The sequence below is a fragment of the Talaromyces atroroseus genome, assembly GCF_001907595.1.
Source record: "Talaromyces atroroseus strain IBT 11181 chromosome Unknown scaffold_2, whole genome shotgun sequence".
Classification (NCBI taxonomy): Eukaryota; Fungi; Ascomycota; class Eurotiomycetes; order Eurotiales; family Trichocomaceae; genus Talaromyces; species Talaromyces atroroseus.
The window spans coordinates 1963408-1981739 of record NW_017971434.1 but is presented as its reverse complement, the minus strand read 5'-3'; the positions used below and the strand labels follow the sequence as shown (position 1 = coordinate 1981739).

At 46.5% G+C, this 18332-nt stretch overlaps 6 protein-coding genes across 6 annotated transcripts, besides 1 other annotated feature; 1 reads left to right on the top strand and 5 right to left on the bottom strand.

Moving 5' to 3' along the window:
* Positions 1-37: 37 nt before the first annotated feature.
* Positions 38-2014, bottom strand: UA08_02796 (5-aminolevulinate synthase, mitochondrial; the record flags this gene model as incomplete). The annotated part of the gene is made up of 1 exon (XM_020264877.1): positions 38-2014. One exon carries the CDS (start codon positions 2012-2014, stop codon positions 38-40), a length of 1977 nt encoding a protein of 658 aa, XP_020122695.1.
* Positions 2015-2778: 764 nt separating this feature from the next.
* UA08_02795 (hypothetical protein) lies at positions 2779-4232 on the bottom strand (the record flags this gene model as incomplete). The annotated part of the gene is made up of 4 exons (XM_020264876.1): positions 2779-2883; positions 3250-3429; positions 3545-3633; positions 4100-4232. 4 exons carry the CDS (start codon positions 4230-4232, stop codon positions 2779-2781), a joined length of 507 nt encoding a protein of 168 aa, XP_020122694.1.
* A 2933-nt stretch (positions 4233-7165) lies between these two features.
* Positions 7166-7513, bottom strand: UA08_02794 (hypothetical protein; the record flags this gene model as incomplete). Its single annotated transcript, XM_020264875.1, has 1 exon — positions 7166-7513. The coding sequence occupies one exon, from the start codon at positions 7511-7513 to the stop codon at positions 7166-7168; it is 348 nt and encodes a 115-aa protein (XP_020122563.1).
* Positions 7514-8112: 599 nt separating this feature from the next.
* Positions 8113-8538, bottom strand: UA08_02793 (hypothetical protein; the record flags this gene model as incomplete). The annotated part of the gene is made up of 1 exon (XM_020264874.1): positions 8113-8538. The coding sequence occupies one exon, from the start codon at positions 8536-8538 to the stop codon at positions 8113-8115; it is 426 nt and encodes a 141-aa protein (XP_020122696.1).
* Positions 8539-8898: 360 nt separating this feature from the next.
* On the bottom strand, positions 8899-12174 carry UA08_02792 (hypothetical protein; the record flags this gene model as incomplete). The annotated part of the gene is made up of 8 exons (XM_020264873.1): positions 8899-9139; positions 9199-9955; positions 10017-10227; positions 10290-10413; positions 10594-10694; positions 10820-11077; positions 11379-11951; positions 12007-12174. The coding sequence occupies 8 exons, from the start codon at positions 12172-12174 to the stop codon at positions 8899-8901; spliced, it is 2433 nt and encodes an 810-aa protein (XP_020122698.1).
* Positions 12175-15329: 3155 nt separating this feature from the next.
* On the top strand, positions 15330-16105 carry UA08_02791 (Acetylxylan esterase 2; the record flags this gene model as incomplete). Its single annotated transcript, XM_020264872.1, has 2 exons — positions 15330-15854; positions 15917-16105. The coding sequence occupies 2 exons, from the start codon at positions 15330-15332 to the stop codon at positions 16103-16105; spliced, it is 714 nt and encodes a 237-aa protein (XP_020122697.1).
* A 610-nt stretch (positions 16106-16715) lies between these two features.
* Positions 16716-16904: a repeat region (Identified by RepeatMasker using a combination of RepBase library and repeat library created with RepeatScout).
* Positions 16905-18332: the final 1428 nt, after the last annotated feature.

Sequence of the window (18332 nt, the reverse complement as noted above, 5' to 3'; positions counted from 1 at the left end):
CGACCAAGCAAAGAAGACGAGTACAGCCATATACTTTCTAGGCAGCGACTCCAATGGGCGCAGTTCCGAAGGTGCGAGTCGCGGCAAAACTAGTAGTACCACCAGTCTGCATAGAACGAACAGCGTTGGTAACTAACTGCTGCTCTTCTTCGCGTGCCTGATTCTGGAATTCTCGTGTAACTGCATCTTCGATGCTCTCATTCGTTTTCAGTTCAAGCTGCGCATCTTCCCAAATAGGCTTGTTTTTGGCCTCGATGCCTTCAACTCCAACCCCGACGAATCCTCCCTGTGCCTTCCACTCATTGGTGCGTTTGAGGCCCAGTTGGTCCCAGACAGTGTTCACCGCCTGTACAAGTTCGTCGCGGTATTGCTTGGTATGTCCGGGGGTCGGGGTGATGCGAAGACGCTCCTCGCCACGCGGGACAGTTGGATAGTTGATGGCTTGAACATAGATGCCGTGGTCTTCGAGTAACATGTCAGAAGCCTGCTTGGCAAGCTCCGCATCACCCACAAGTAGAGGAACAATATGGGACGGGTTAGGGATGACCGGAATGTCTATCTCCTTGAAAGCTTCCTTCACCGCCATGGTGTGTAGCTGCTGAAGGACACGATCTCGGCGGTGGACAGCCTGGTACTCAATTGCCGCATTAGCACCTGCCATGACGGCAGGCGGCAGTGAGGTCGTGAAGATGAAGCCCGGTGCTAGGGACCGAATGGTGTCTACTAGCTTAGACGAACCGGCGATATAGCCACCAACGCAGCCATAAGCCTTGCCAAGGGTGCCGGTGATAATATCAATTCGGTCCATGATAGTGCCTCTAGTGCTGAGCGGGTTGGCACTGTCTTGAGATGCATAAATATCGTAATCCAGGTGTTCTGCTACACCTGCTCCATGAGGACCATACATGCCAACAGCATGCACTTCGTCCAAAAATGTAATGGCGCCGTATTTATCCGCCAGGTCACATATCTTCTCGATAGGTGCAATGGATCCACACATACTGTAAACTGACTCAAATGCGATGATTTTGGGCACATGTGCCGGCAGCGATGCCAGCTTTGTCTCCAAATCGACCATATCATTGTGCTTGAAGACCATTTTCCTAGCGCCAGAATGTCTGATACCCTGAATCATCGAAGCGTGGTTCAGACTGTCGGAAAGAATCACACAGTCTGGCAGCTTGCTCCCCAGTGTTGCAAGAGTTGCATCGTTAGCAACATAGCATGAAGTGAATACCAAGGCTGCTTCCTTGTGGTGCAATTTCGACAATGTCTTCTCCAGCTGAACGGCGTGCTGATTGTGGCCGGAAATGTTACGTGTGCCTCCGGCACCTGCTCCGTAGCGATCGAGAGTTTGATGCATGCTTTTCAAAACCGCCTGGTTTCGTCCCATTCCAAGGTAGTCGTTGGAGCACCAAACCGTCACCTTCTCCTCGGCAGCCGCCATATGAGCTCGAGGGAATTCTTTAGCCAGGCGATTGATATTGTTAAAGTAGCGGTATGACTTGTCCTTGTGTTTTTTGTCTAGCTCATTCTGGTAAAAGGCTTCGTAATCGAACTTGAACCCCGCAGGAGACTGAGGGTGAGAGCCAGGACCAGCAAAGGGAACCTCGGGCTTGTGAGCCCGAGTCTTGCCAGCATCCACGGGAGGAGGGTGAGGATGGAGTCGGCCATTCTTCTCATAGGTACCGCCCATCTCGACACTGGCACCATTTCCTGCAGTAGTGTGTAGGCTTCTTGGGCAGCGAGAGACCTTTTCAAAAGTCTTGAAGTTCACGGGGGCTCCGGCTCCAGCACCACCGGCGGCGGTGCTGAAGTGGTGACGAGAGCTCTGCACTGCCAGAGCCTTGCTCATAACGGGACAGCGGCGGGCAATCACCTGCAAATTGGACATTGTTCCGCCACGAGGCCCGGTGCTGTAACCGGTGGACATCGACAGCGATCGCAGGGCAGCCGGCGACGTTCTCTTCAAGAACGGGCACATGGCTCGGGATTGATTGAGCAATGACTCCATGGCGAACGCTTTCCCTAGGGCAGTTAAGTCGGTATGGGGTTTGGCAAGTATTCAATTTGAATTGATTCGATCGATTGAGAGCAGAATGCCCGCCTAGGCCAGAATTATTGCGGTAATCTTCCTGGTCTGGTGTGGTGCGGAGAGCAAATCTGGAGGAAGAAAAGAGTCAAAGAGTCAGACTCGAGGTGTGCCTGTTTTTGCCTCAGGCCGGCGGGGGCTAAAAAGTGTCGGTCCCGAATCGGAAGTGATTACCCGCCAACCAATCATATTGGATCGATTACGATTACCATAGCCGAGCCCAGATCTTGGACCTTAGTCATCTATAAATTCTCAAAGGACTCACCTTTCACACGCGTGTAATGGAAATGGAAGTCTCGCTGTATATTATTCTCATTAATCATATTATGGACGTACCGTGCCAAGTTCACGCTGCTTGACAACTAGCTATTTAGACTGACCTTCACTGCCGAACTGCGGGATTTACCAGATATAGTATATTTTTAATCCAGCCTTGAGTTGTCAGCTCCATTGAATCTAGAAAATCATGAGTATCGAGAGCATATCTGCCTGAGGGTATAATGTGTAATAGGGACACCTTATGTCAGTCCATGCAAACCCCAGTCCTTCATGCATCTTGGTCAAATACTAAAAATCAGTCGAGAATCGATCCCCAACTTCCATTTTCAAATCCAAAGAAATATCTTGCACAGATAGATTGGGCTCATATATATTCTCCGAGAGCAAATGGGACTAAGTCTGAGGAACTAGTCGAGAATCGAGCTGAAGTCGTAACTGCTGCTGCTGCTGGTGTTGTTCACCGCATCTATTGCTCCCAACATTCCGTGACTCAGGTCGAGCTGCTGCTTGTGCTGTATTATTTTTGTTATTATTATTATTATAATAATCGCGACAAATTAGAAAATAATAAAAGACCAAACTTGCGCCCATGCGACTTTGAATTTGCAAATTGGTTCTTGCTTCCGGAGCTCGTCGTCTTCCTTGCCGGCTCGTCATAATTCCTTCAGAGCGAGCCTGAGGAGGAGAGAAGGTACCAGGGACAGATGTATAGAAAAGGACTGCCCCTTGAATTCAGACGAGTACCTTAGGTATACAGCGAGAGCAGGAGAGGAGAAATTACTAGCACAAATGATAAATCCTCGTCGAATGGTGATATATTTGGGTAGTAAGGATGCAACATCGTTTCCTGCTCTGGAGCCCATTCATTGTATTGATACTGTACAATGACCAAAGAGAAATGCAGGGTAGATTGGCGAAATGGATTGCTCAAAAATGGCTGAGAAGACGGTGGCGTGGGCAAAAGCGAGAGCAATAAAGGCGCACGCACTTCCGTTCACCGGAGTGTATCTCTCGCCCGCTATCAGCATGTCTAGGAAATCCAATGGATTCCACATTAGCTGTAGAGACATCAGTATAGGAACCCAAAAATCTTTGTGAAGACGAGTAATGCGCACCTCTCCAAAAATCGTTGAACTCGCAGATGCAATGACATTGCCAAATACGGCCACTAACAGGTTCGCCAATGATCTGTCCAAGGATCGCATCGTTGGACTTTCGGGCGTATCGTTGCAGGTCCGCCACATTAGAAATAAGATTCACAACTAGCGATTCCCAGAGAAATGAACGCAGTTATAACCCTTTTGACTATGGTTTGCTTTGCTCAAGAATAAGAAACTACTGACACATACTAATATACGAAGAAGCATATCATCTGGGCGGAGCTTAGGGCAGATACGGAGTCCATCTTGTCTGGTATGTCCACAATCGAGGGGAATATCGCAAGGAGGAACACGCTAACATATTCATCATTCATGAGAAAATAAGCCCGAGACTTAGAATCGAAGGGGAGGAGAATCCTACTATATACTTTGCGCGCCCTGCACGGCATTAGCACCATTCCACACTATAGACATAACAGCTCGATGGAGAGTTGGCCATACAGTACCCTACGGTCCGAAACTGACGCGACATAAGGTAGGGAACGCGCACCGCCGCGACCATTGAGCGCCATCAAGCATCTAGCAAGAAATTGCCCGGCAAGTGTGAAACCGACGGCTTACCACATACTGAGGTCAACAGTTATACCCGTTGAAGCAACATAGAGTTTGTAGACATTTGCAGTGTCAGAGAACCAGAAGGAGATATACGTGAGCTGGGTCCATGTTCGAACCTTTGCACGGGTTGGTCGGAATTGAATCATTGTCGATTACTTCGACGGCACGAAGGTTTCTAGCCTGATCTACACTTTTCACCATAAGGCGAGTAAGATTAACTAGCTGTAAGCTGACGAGAATGGTTCCGGGTGTGCATGGTTGATGACATTTGGCTTTCTATTTTATATTGATGTTTTGAACCGTATACAGGAATGATGATCAGTCATTCGGACTATACTCTTCGCATCTGCACGCTTATCAGCTCAGTCAAGGGTCGTACATGTGGCGAACCCCCGATAAACTAGACTGTCCAGCGCTGCCCCTCGCCTGATGGTCACCATCGGCTGCGAGGTGACCGGCCTTCGCCTACCGAGCCGAAGGTTATAAATAGGTAATATGGTGCTTTTCACTATACAACTCTATGGTTGCCGTTTTAATCGAAAGAAATGCACGAGTGCCTTGAGACGAAATCATACATGCCAGATGAGTTTCGAACTCTCGCTGGGCCAGAGTATCGGCAAGTATCCATGGCACCACCTCGAATTCCAACCGATGACGAGATCCCTGTTATCGACCTCAGCCCCATTGACGGAGATTTGCATTTGCGAAAGCAATTGGCAGCTAGAGTTCGAGCTGCCGCCGAGAACATCTTTGTTCTTGCTCCATAGTCGAAACGCAAGCCTTATATCAGGCAACTGTAGGCAAACGGATGAATGTATATCTCATATGTTAATTGATGAAATCAAGGTGATGTCCCAAGTTGAACCAATTTGAATGATGTCCGTCTTATACGGTAACCGCTTGTTGTATCTCCGCCACTGTAGATACAAACGAGGATGAAAGGGCAGTTGGATTGACTGGGCCGTAACGGGATGTCGTTATCTAAAAGCAGCATTATCTCCCGAATAAGGAAATGTTTCCTAAACAGGAGAAAATTCCATCCCATTTCCCGTTTCGGCGGCCAGCCTGATTTGTTTTAATTATATGCTCCGTACCTTTTTGGAGGGTTTGATTAGGTCGAGATTAATAAGTGAAGGATAGCTTATAACTAATAAACTAGTAGTAGTAACTTAAAGTAGGATATAGTATGCTAATCTAGATCAAGATTCATAGTTATATACTATCTTCCCTAAACCTAAAGCGGTAATTTTGAACTATGTAACGAATCAGAATCGAGTCTGTTGTTTGGAGGTGATGCTACTAATTTGTGAAAGCATTCGTCGACAAATAAACTGCTTTAAGATAGCCAAATCTACCCCACCCCAGCCCCTCACTCGACCTGTCACTCTCTTAGTTTCCACCACAATCACCACATAGAAGTAACAGCAAGGAACACCATTGGAGATGGCGAGAAGTAACCTACCGAAGGTCCTTCCGAAAAGGCGATGGGTGGCGCAACCGTACCGGGACCACGCAAACCAGCCTGCTCTTCTGATGGTACACAAGTTGATGAACACAGAGGAAATCAGAGAGGCCGGGGTGGACTTCGCAGCGCATCCGGAATTTGCCCTGCAGGTCTACAGCACCCTGCTCCTCGATTCTGACCATATCAGCCTTTGTGAGTATCTTAGTCGAGAGATTGATTCCTGGCCTTTCATGTCGTTTGAAATCTATAGCCCCCAGCCAGATGTATTCGCCTGTGTGAAGCATTAAAGACGAGAGATTTCCCACCGAAGGACCACGACTCTGGGCGAGGGATTCTTCCCTAGAATTGCCAAGGCAGTGCCGAACGAGTCAACCTGACTACCTTAGGGGTTGCTTCTTGTGATCACCTCCCACAGCCACTGTGAAGCTTTTCGTGGCCCTAACTACGAAGATGAAACTGGCCTATTATGGGTAACTTTTAACAGGAGTTTCCCGCTTAAGGCAAAAGTGGATATGCACTCACGGTGTCTGTGGGTGCTACCCACAGGCTACAACCCTTCAATGGTTGAAGAGTCGGATATCTGTCCTGAAAGGGAGGAAATCAGGGTAGAAAAGTGTCGGCAAATGTATCACTCATTGAAAGAGCTATATCACGTACTCAGACGGAGTTATATTAATGATGACGGAGACTTTGATTACGGCCTCGATGACGATGAAGGAGATCTAGATTCTTTAAATTAACTATCAGCGCCAGAGATAATCGAGTCATGGCAGTTAAAGGCCAATTCATACCCTCGTGACGATTTCTCCGTGCAATCACCCACTGAGGGAACTATTCTAATTACATCTAAACTGGAAAATATAGAGCAAGATCTGCAGTATGTTATATACGTTTCTTTTGCTTATACCAGCTCGTAGCTCCCATCCATTGCGCAGGCCTTAACTACGGCCATCATCGAAAACCTTCCTCGTGGAAAGACATTCAGCTTTGAATTTTATTTAGCATCTTCTCAATCCCTGAGTGCTATCCTGGCATCACAGCGCGATATTATGAATGTCCGACCGGATATGGCTGTGGGCGCTTATAAGCACGAAAGTTAAACACGGATCTTCCCGCAGCATCGCCAGGAGGACTTCCCAGAAACCGCCTTGAAGGATAGGGAGCCTTACTAGACCTTTTTCGTTATTGTTGACCGGCCGGATTTCCTTATTGCACCCGGTGTGCTTTTCTTCATGGCGGATGGCAATGAAGTCACAGACGAGTGGAGACAGAACGTTCCTCAGCTGATGTTCGAACACGAGCGTAGTGACTACTGGCCATATCAGGTCTGGCGAAGTGCTGGGATGCCCGAAGTGGCTCGGAGGCTGGCAATGCTCACGCCAGAACAATGATGCTATCTGTACGGACTGTATACGCCTTCAAGTACAAGTCTGAGATGACTCAGAAAAGACAATTATCGGGGGTTCTTCTCTTTCCTACTTCACTAGCGTCGGGTTATTCATACGTACGTATTTCTTTTATACATATGTACTCTCTAACACTGTACCTTTGACAGTTCTTGCCTATCACACCCCTAAAGCATCTAGACCATTGTTTCCCCACATACCGTACCTACTAGTTGTGCGGAGTCGTTACGAAGCCCCAATCAATCTCGGGATTGGAGTCTGTTGGGTTAGACCTAGCATACCAGACGTCATCTGATGGGATAACGCTCAAGGTTCCATCTGCTTCCTCATAGAAGACCCCAGTCTCAACGACGGCAACGCTGTACGAGTCACTCTCTGCTAGCCGTGCAGCTACCGTTAAACCAGCTGTGCCGCCACCCACAACGACACAGTCATAGCTTGCGTCTTGGCCTGCTATTCCAAAGACTGGGTCTGGAGGACTAAACGGGCTGTCAGAAAGCGCTGCTGTGCGCACGCATGGTGTGAGGTACCAAACCCAAGATGCTTGCAACATCATTGTAAGTTGTAATGCCAGGAAGACAGTCTGACAATCGCACGGTCTTAGAGAACTCTAACTAACACCTCGAAAACTCAGCGCAAACATATAACTATATATATCCATCTGAACGAAATCTTTAATGCAAACGATATCTCGTCGGTCAAGGCTCCTCCACAGGGATCTTTCGTAGGTAGGTAGGTCAGCCACAAGTGAAGCTGCGGCGGAAATGATAGTAAATGCCGAGTCTCCTCAGTTCATGGATTCATCCAATTTGTGGCCAAGGAGGAGGGCACATGGGAAAAGCAACGCATTGTATTTTCTATATATAACTCTGTGGCATGGATAGGATTGGAGTTGGGAGCGGGTAACGCACGTGAACTGAAATAAACTCTAGGTAATACATGCAACCGGTATTACGGTCATGACGAACAATTGAATGCATACAAAGAGAGAGACTGTGGGCTATTAAATTTCCGATGAGAAGCATCGTTTTATGCCGCGGGGACCGCCCAGTATCGAGGAGTCAAGAAACATGCATTCACTCAATGCAGTTCGGTTAGGATGGAGGTGTGCCGCGTAGTTTCGAAGACTTTGTACCTGCATAACCCTAGGCACTCCTAGTCTCGCTTTTCCTCAAAGCGAAGCCTCCGGTGCTCGAAGCTGAACCCCGATGCAATTAAAAGAAAGAGAAAGGCGCAAATGTAAGCCTGTGGGAAGCCGCCACCAAACTCGGGATCGACCGGCAGGGAGCCTGGGTATAATGCGGCGCTTAGTTGCGCTATCCAGTTCAGGCTTAACAACCAAGTCGCTGTCCGGAGTGAATCGCGTTTCATGGCTGGCGAATTGCACGTCCGAAAGAGATAATACAGCGCCGATAAACCCAACAAAAACCCGGTAGACATGGTTTGGCCATCGTGGAACTTGGCATGTGGTGGCCAGCGCTCGTTGAAGACGTGAGTATGATTCCAGTCGAAGATGAAACCCCCAGTAGCCGTAGAAAGGGCAACAACGGAGAGCGCGACACGCCCGGGGGAGAAAGTCATGTTTTGTTGTTGTCCAATCGGGTTTGGTTCAATGCCGCTAGTGAATAGGCCGATACTGCAGCAATGCGACGCCTGGGAAGAGTGGGGAGTGAAAGGGGAAGAAAAAAAGTGGAAGTGAGTAGCCGCAGAACAGAGATAGAAGCAGCTGCTTGGAAGTCACGGGACTTGCCTAATTAGGCAAGTGTTAAGGTATTCTTATACTTACAACCTAACCAACAAAATGAGCTGAGAATGGCTAAGACTACTTGAACGGCTACCTAAATAGAATTTGCTATTTCAGATTTTTCTTCTTCCCTTCCACCACAGCTTTTGAATTGATGAAAAATACAACATGAACGATCACAAGACAAGAGAACACTCTCACTCATCCAAGAATTGTCGAGTAAAGACCCCGAATTCATCCCATGTCCTCTTCAATTGCCTCAGTTTGTCGAGCCTCTCTCTGCCGCGGAAACGCCGTTCGATTGGACCGTCGCGTGTACCATTGGCGAAATCCACATAGTCTGCGATGTTCGGGCCTCGCATGATGGCAATGCATCTCTCATTGAAACCGTCAACAGCAGCTCGGCTTTTTACTTCTGTATGCCAAATGAGATTGTTCCTATGATGAATTTGTGGTCAGCAGTGGATATAAATGAGGCGAATATGGTCTAAACATACTGCCAGTACCGAACGTCCTGTAGAGAATGAGCAGAGCCTAGTTCTGATTTTCTGGGTGGCCTTGCATCCCACTGAAAATTGAACGCCGTATTTATGGCGTCTGGACACTGTGCAACCATCTCCTTCCAAACGTCGACTGTCTTCAGAAAAGCTTCCGGTTCGAAGCGATGAAGTCCTACCACACCAAATCGTTTGAAATCTCCCTTGGCTCCAAGTGCGCTGCGAGCATCACTGGCGTTCTGAATAGGTACTTCGCCACCAGGCGTCGCAATGGGCTTTAGGTCATACAAAGGCTGGTAAGCAGCAGCAGCTTCTCGAGGATCTCCCGTGTATCGCGCGGCCACAATAAGTGACGGTTGGCGTGTCGGTGGAGGTGCCATGACCATCAAGAGGCCAGCTGTTGCATGGTGGCCATTGTCCATTAAGTCTTTCATCACCGCTGCCACTTCGCCTGCTCTGTCCAAGGCGAATACGAAGCTTCCCGACCAAATGACCCCTCTGTCATTACCAAGCGCGGAGATTGGGTATGCCTTGACTGTCAGCTCTGTCACAAGACCAAAGAACTGACCAGCACCTCTAATGGCCCAGAGGAGGTCGGCATTCTGCGTTTTGTTGACCTCGATGAGTTTACCCGAGGCGGTGATGAGTCGTGCAGCAAGGATTTGATCCGCGCCAAAGCCGGTAATGGACGTCGTTATAGAAGCTCCGCCGTTGAGAAAATAAGGGATTGCGCCCACAGTATTGCCGTTTCCCAGGGCTAAATTCGACATTGAAAATTAAATCAAGCATCACCTGCAATTTTGTATAATTCAACTCACCTGTGAACAGGCCAACATCTGCTAGCGCAACAGCAACCTCCTTGCTAAGTATGCTGCCCTTAACAATAGCCGTCCGATTCGCCTCATCTACCTCGACGCTCTTGTACTGACCAAGGTCGATTATCACGCCATTTTTGCCGATAGTCGACCACTCGCTGTGGCCGCCGCTTCTTGCTACGAACGGAATAGAGCTCCTCAAAGCCCATTGCACCTAGTTTGGTGGATAAGCCTCACAATCTGTGGACATTTTTACTCTGTTGTTTCAGCACTCACAACTTTGAGACACTCGCCTTCCGTGCTTGGAAGGATGATCGCTGTTGGCTCTTGCCGGTTGATGTCAGTCCATCTCTGCAGACGTTCTTGGAAGTCCGGGCTGACGGGGTCTACTAAGATCTCGCTGTCGGATGAGAGTGACTCCCTTAGTGAGGCTATGTGTTCCAGCACCGCCATTTTCGACACAGAATAGTTGCAGTGTTCGAAGTAGGAACAAGACCGATTGAAAAGCAAACAAAGAAAGGCTAAATTACATTACGTCATGTGACCTGTCACACAACTGGTACGAAGTTCCAATACATACACGCTAGTAACTCGAACAATAGCATACCAGTTACTGTATTCGTTGGTAAGCATAGTCTTGTCTCGGTATTCCAAGCGCTGATATCCCCTGCTAGCGCTGTGCTGTGTCAGATCAGTTATAAGCTTACCATCATCAAAGAGATCGATGATTTTTCAGCTCCAAGATGTATGATGCAATCTTTGTCACTGCGATTAGATTGCTAGCTAGTGAACAGAGGCCACAGTACCTCTCGAAGCTTGAGATAGGTACTGCCAGACCCTGTGCGATTGACCGTGAGAAGCAGCTGACTCTCTAAAGATGATAAAGCGCCGGGGGAGCCGTCCTCATAGTCTCGCTCTCTTTGCCTCATTCGACCTGTAGTGTAAAAAGTGTTGACGCGCTTGTGGGCCTTGACTTCAAAGCTTTCATCTTCGAAAGCCACAAGGAACGGAAGGCAGCATACTGCAAATGAAGATGTCAATGTCCAAGCAACGACTTCATCCCACTGTTAGATGGGGACAAAGAATAGTGCAGCGCGACAGGAGACAGTATGAAACTGGGAAGAACTGTTTCATTTAGTGAATGCAAGTCGTTATCTACGTCTCCAAATGTATAGTAAGACTATTGAGTTACAAGAACATTGTGTTCTTCTTTTCTCTTCTTGCATTAAAGGAGCAAAAGTTCCAAGTACATAAGAATATCAAGAAACCATGTATGAACCGCTGTTAGCATCGAATTCCCATGCTCTCAAGTGATGCGCCAAAGCTTCCCCTCCACATTTCGACTGCCGTCTGAGCGAAACCTACCCCGACCTCTTTCTTCATCTGCCCCTCCTGATCTAACTCATTGAGGCTGGTGTAAGCTTTGTCGATATATTCAGCAAGCGGCATAGGCGCCAGGGCATTTTCTCCTTGCATTGCTACCACAGCACTGCGATGCTCTGAATCCAGCTCCGTGTCTGTATAAGGCGGTACAACTTCAACGAGATTTAGGTTCTTTCGGATATTGTCTGGTGCAAACCCTAATTGCTCTCGGAGTGTAACGCATAAACCGTGAACACCAGCCTTGGAGGCACAATAAGCTGGGTAGAACGGAAAGGGGAAGTAGGCGAGAGTTGAGCTAGTGACCAACAAGTTGGCAGGACTCCCAGCAGATGCAATCTTTATCAAATGCGGGACAAACAGGTGCATCAGGAGTGCCGGAATGGTCAGGTTCACGTTGATTTCAGAAGAAATACTTTCAGAACTTGTTGTCTTCGGGTCTAACAAAGAGAATGACCTCTGTATACCAGCGTTAATGAAGATCGTATCTAAGGCGGGGTACTCTGCGATAATCTCTGCGACATGCTGCTGTAGCCCTGCGACATCAGACAAATCCCACTGAAGGACGGTCAGCACTTATACTTCGTTGATTGCTGTTAAAATTCATTCTCACCTGCCGAGTTCCCACTCCTGAGAGTTCGCTTTGTAGTAATGACAGACGTTCGTTTCGGCGACCAGTGATAATCACCTTTTTGCCATCGTTATGGAAGCGCCGAGCGAATGCTTCTCCAATCCCAGAAGTGCCCCCAATCATCAAGATTGTATTGATGCGAGAACCCATACTGAAACGGAGTAAAATATCGCAGCAAGTAAATTTGTAGGGTCTGTTGAGGCAGTTAATTCTTTCGAATGATACCTCCCTATCAGAGGAGATTGCTGTTGAAGGGGAAGATTGAGAAACATCAATACACGTCAGGCACGAACAAAGCCGCAGCTCGGATCCGTTCGGATCCATGAGAAGGATAACTTGTGTAATAAATGACAGGGCTGAGCGTAAACCCCTGTCGGATTGTTTGAAATTTGGAGGAAGCTGAATTAGGGTTCATCGTATGGCAATGCACTGGTATCACGCGTAACCGAGGGATCATTACCATACGTGAAATACAGCACATTAGATTGAGTTTAGTATTGCTCGTGTCTCACCGTATTTCACGTTTCCACTCTCCAGCGGTGACGTTTTCATCGGCGTATATTAGGGCAGTTGATACTTTCGTGCTTTGCATGTATCGGCGGTTTTTGCTATTTCTATGGACTAAGAAAGAAAAAGAGTATTTAAGAGTAATAACTTAATTTGATATAATTTACTTACGTTTACTAGAGCTTATCAATATTCTTGTCTTATTATTCCTCCAGCGTACACATTTTAGTGTACCTAGGGATAGCCACGCACTCTGCCCAATCTAGACTTTACCTTGGTACACTGTGCTAGTGATGCACGTCAACAGATACGTCGAGAAAAGTGACATGATACCGTAGTCTGTGCACTTCTATGGCCTAGGTGCGCTTGAGGTATTCCGTGAAATAGATGCATTGAGAGACAACTGAGCCCGGAGGATAGCCCAGTCACTACCGGAGAAATGAAGGAGGTAGCAGCTTTACTAGCATGCAGGCAACTGCTCATCACAACAGCAAAATAGCAAACCATCTTGAATTTGATGATTTTTTTTTACGTCTTTTCCATCACAATCGAACCACGACTTGCAACACTTCAGACTGTTGTTAGACCACAACATTGGCTAGAGCGGTCGACAAGGATCAATGCACTCGGACAATTTGTAATCTTTTGACATGACCAGACCTCGTTTCTGGAGGGTATGCTAGGGTTTTTCTTTTCTTTGATTTATGAATTACATGTCATGGTATGTATGACTCGCAAACTCCGTGAATGACGGTACGTATGTCATGGAATTACCAATACCTGTAAAGTTACAGGAGGAATACTGCGATGGAGATCAGTCATCTGATTTACGCCTAAAAATGATTGTATAATGTCTTTTCGCGAAGGAAAATAGAGATGCCTTACTACCCACTTATTACCCACCCGACAATCATTGGCTCAGTCGTATACGCAAGTGACAGGATACGAACAACCGGCTAATCACGATTAGTTCCTAAATTGGGCCGTCTTTAAGTGCGCAGGGCTGAGGTAGAGGATATATGTTAAAAGGCCGAAATGAGGGCTTATCATTAACCGACCCATATGATTGCTTGAATTGGTTTCGAGTGATCCCATTAAGTCATCTTAAATTACGAAGGGCCAACAACCAACGTACTAAGGATTGGTAACACACTTGTCAGAAAAGAACTGTTCGAAGGCCATTTAAATAAACAGTAAGGTACCATTAGACAACATAATTAGTGAATTTTGACTAGGAACTACAGTGGCTCACAGTTCTGGTGGATATTACGTTTGCGAAGTCGGGTTTGCTGTGACTTTAGTTTTGATGGGTTTACATTTGTATCTTTATATGACTTTGTACTAGTGTTGGGCCCTGTTCACTGACAAAGCGTTTACTATACTAGAATGAGCAAAATCAATACTCTGCTGCTGCAAATTCATACTGAAAATTTTCTTCTTCTCAAGAAATCGAAATCCCATCAGGTCGATTTCCTAAACTCTATGTGTTGAATTCTACCTAATAGTATGCGAAGACCATGCAGAGCTGATTCCCACCAAAATGGAGTGCAAAATATAAGTAAAAGTAAATTTAAATATACAATAAATATAAACAACCTTCTCAGAAGTAATGGAAACCTTGTATTTAATTCTCCCGTCTCCAGTTCATTGACGGTGATTTAGGGTTAGAGATAACCACGTGACCACCAGACAGCAAATATCGATAGAACTCAAGCATTTGAAAGATCGCGAGGAACATGCGTAATCAGAAGGGTAAGGGTTCTAATACTAGACCTAAGATCTCATACCCACTGGTGCTGAACCTTTTTCGTTTCATTCAGGTAGACGTCGGTGAGATTGTCTATCTCTATCGGTAATCAACAGGCCCCTATAAAATGGGTGTTCTAAATCCTGATAATGTAAGAGAAAACGGTTGGCTTATATCAGACTAATTTTGAATTTTAGTATTGTCGTTCTTCACAAGGACAAGAAATGTTGCCTAGGTAGACAGCAGCTTGCTACTATTAGAGCAGTTTCTCCATCTACCATGGAATCGATATTAGGATGGTAGATCCTGAATAAATTCTGTACTGGACTGCTACGAGAAGCCTATGGCATTTATTTTGTGTCATGTCAAACTTGAAATTAGGAGCAAGTTTCTATAATTTGAATTGAAATTGGTTTTTGAAGCCATGACGTACACGTAGTGTGCACCGGCATATGGCCTCCTTAGTCGCATATCTTATTACTTTAATTTGATAGGCTTGCAGACAATATTCTTAAATTTAGCTTTAGTTTTTATTTTGTTGAATCGTTCATCCACAAGGTCACAGAAGGTAGTATGCGCATAGGAACTATTTCCGTGCGGAATGTCGGACCGGTTCGTCAGCCTCATGACCCTTAGATAGCCTAGAGTCTTAAGTCATTTACCTGGGGTAGATCACCTTATTTAGCCTAAAGTAAAATCCACATTCTTCTACCGGCATGAAAAAAGTCGTTCGTCAACGTCTAATATTATTCATATTCAGGACGAGACAGAGAAGAGCTAGCTCTGTTACAATGCGGGTAAATCCGTTTCAGGCGGACTTCAAATTTGTGATGTAGACAGTAATCGGACAAAAGGAGGAACTTGAGCAATGTGATTTCACTCGTCGAGTCTACCTATTGGAACTTTTTCATCTGTCTGGATTTTATCCGGGTAAGAAGCAACATGTCTCATATATAAATGTGCTTACCTACTGTTTCCACAAGATAATTTCTTCTTCGATCAAAGAAAAATAAATTCTTCTATTCGGATTTCTCTTCATCCATCGACCACCATGCTTTCTCAAGTCCTAGCAATATCTATCTTTATGGGTGGTGCTCTTTCCATCCCAGTTCAAAAACGCGCGAGCTGCCCTAACATCCATGTTTTTGGTGCTCGAGAAACAACCGTTTCTGCTGGATACGGTTCGTCCATCACAGTCGTGGATGACGTCCTGAATACCTATCCAGGCTCTACCGCGGAAGCCATCGTGTACCCTGCATGCGGTGGCCAGTCTTCATGCGGGAGTATAAGCTATTCGGACTCTGTTGCTCAAGGCATCGCAGCCGTCGCATCTGCCGTGAATTCCTTCAATTCAGAGTGTCCAGATAGCGACATCATCCTGGTAGGGTATTCCCAGGGTGCAGAGATCATGGATGTTGCTCTGTGTGGCGGAGGAGATCCCAATCAGGGGTATACCAACACTGCTGTTCAACTGTCGGCGTCTGCTGTGTCCATGGTGAAAGCGGCGATTTTCATGGGTGACCCAATGTTCAGAGCGGGCCTGCCATATGAGGTTGGCACCTGTACTGCCGGTGGCGTAAGAAGTCATTCCATTTAGTCTGATCTTATGGAAATCTGACAAACAGATTCAACTTCTAGTTTGACGAACGGCCAGCGGGCTTCAGCTGCCCTTCAGCTAGTCTGATACAGTCGTACTGCGATGCTGCAGATCCATATTGCTGCAATGGTAGTGACGCAGCAACCCATCAGGGCTACGGAGCAGAATATGGAAACCAGGCTCTGGCTTTTATTGAGAGCAAACTCCCTGATACCTCCACTAGTAAATAGCACTAGTACCTCTGGTGAAGGCAGGGTGGTGGACAGGGTTGGGCTGATGCAACACAGGGTGTAAACCTATACACATACACTGTAATCATCAGCTCAAACAACGTACCTCACAATGTTTGTAAGGACCGTATTCACATACCTAGGCATGTTGGTGGTTAGCTGAGTGGAAAAAATAACGACTCAAAAATGTACGGCATTATGAATACAATTGCTCCTCAATATCACTGTAGCCCCCAAATGCCAGTGACAAATGCACTTCCAGAGATTTCCTGATTTAAGCCCAGATTCCCCTCAATAGCTTGTACGCAAAGGGGCTGACATGATGAAGGATTCCATCATGCACAGATCGGGATTACAGATAAGATGCACAACTGAGCACCCGAATTTTCTGCGCGAAGATTTATTGCGGTATCCGTATGCACATAAATGATAGATTGCATGTCAGTCATCGTCTGTTCTAAAGTCCTGTCCTGGTTCACTTTCCTTCCCATGCCAGGAGAAAAAGCGCAACTAAAGGGCATAATGGCGCGATCATAGGACTGACTCAACAAAATTTCATCATGGAATCATTTATTTCACGATTACCTTTGGTTGACATGGATCACTATTAAGGTAGAAGCAAAAACAAGGGGTAAGCACTAACATACAATTGACGAGATCCGCTGGTGCTCACCCAGCCCAGCTTCCTAGTACCGAAGAGCACTCAAAGAAGGAACTCCGTTATAAGAAAACACTAGTCTTCTATAGGCAAAACTTTGCTAGTAAGGGGGCAAAAATAGCAAAAAACATACAACAGTCGTAACTGAGAGAGTCAAGTGCTGCTTTAAGATTTTTTGCTTCCCTCAAACCTAGTATTGTTCGCCTTCAGCCTATAATCCTTTACCTTTAACTAGCCTGCAAATTCTCATCATTGGACTGCAACTCTTTATTACACAAGTAGAAATTTCAATTAATAAGGTATAGTTATAGTTAGATAGTAAACTCCTATATATCACAACTATAAAGATAAATCTATTAGTTGATTGAATTAACTTGTTACAGTAAGAGATGTTGGCATAATAGAGGTGCCCAACTTGTGGGGCCAAATATCCTAAAGAGGATGGCGGTGGTCGAGTTCGGCACCTGGAGGGGTCAAAACAGGTGCGTGCCTCAGAACCTCTTGTTTTAGGCTTAGTCTATTACGGAACGATGAGCAAGTTACGAGGTTGGACTAGATCCAAATTAGGCAAGGCTGCCTTGTATGCGCGAAGCCTTGGATGTTTATGCGGCACAAAGTTCGGTTCGGCACCCTGGGGTTTCCCCACTGGGGTTTCCCGCGCACTTAGCGCGAATGCGGGACCGCGACTGATGCGTGGCATTGCGTGCATAATTTTCTTGTTCTTCCGAGCATATCCTGGCCTTCAACGGCCAATCATCATAAAGGCTTTTATTTTCCCATCTATCGCGCTCAAGAAATGGGAGAATATCTCTTATATCCAGGATGTAGACGTTGAGCATTCCATGTCACACTACGCATAAGATCTGTGGTTGACTTGTTTGCGGCTTACTGACTGCCGGAGCAAACAAGTACTTACTGGATGTCTTGGATTAGAGGGTTCGATATGCAGTTACGTTGGTTGTTTTACTGCTGTCTATGTAGTAGGCCAGCAGACAAGGCTGTCCAAAAAAGCATGTGATCTGTCAGACGTCATTGCAAAGCATGACCGGAAAAAGCCAGACGCATTTGTGAATCGCTAAGATTACACCGTGATTGGCTTCTCATAAAAGATGGTGTCCCGCGGGGTAAACAGCTGACATCTGAATAGAGACGTGGCAGTGTGTGATGACGTGGCGGGGTTGTGGTGGTATATAAAAAGCCTGAAAGACGGACGCCCTTCTCATTGTCGAATTCCACAATTGTGTCGAACTCTATACGGTGGGAAACATGTTTCGACCACGTCAACCATGCCGTCCCCGTCGGTTGTTTCCTCCCGGGGCAAAGTGTTGCGGTGAAAAGATGCAGAGGCGCAAGGCGTGGACAAACAAGAACGGAAATCTTAACAGGTACTATGTCTATTGCCAGGGAGGGTGCGGAAGACAAGTAGCAGACGACTGGGAGGGTTACAGGTCGGATAATCCTTGGTGCAAGTGTCGTAAGTCAAGTCGAATACAGCGTGAGAGGAATCGAAGATACACTTTTCGGTCTTTGAAAAAAAAAATGTGGCTATGCGCGGTGTGCGAGCTCAGT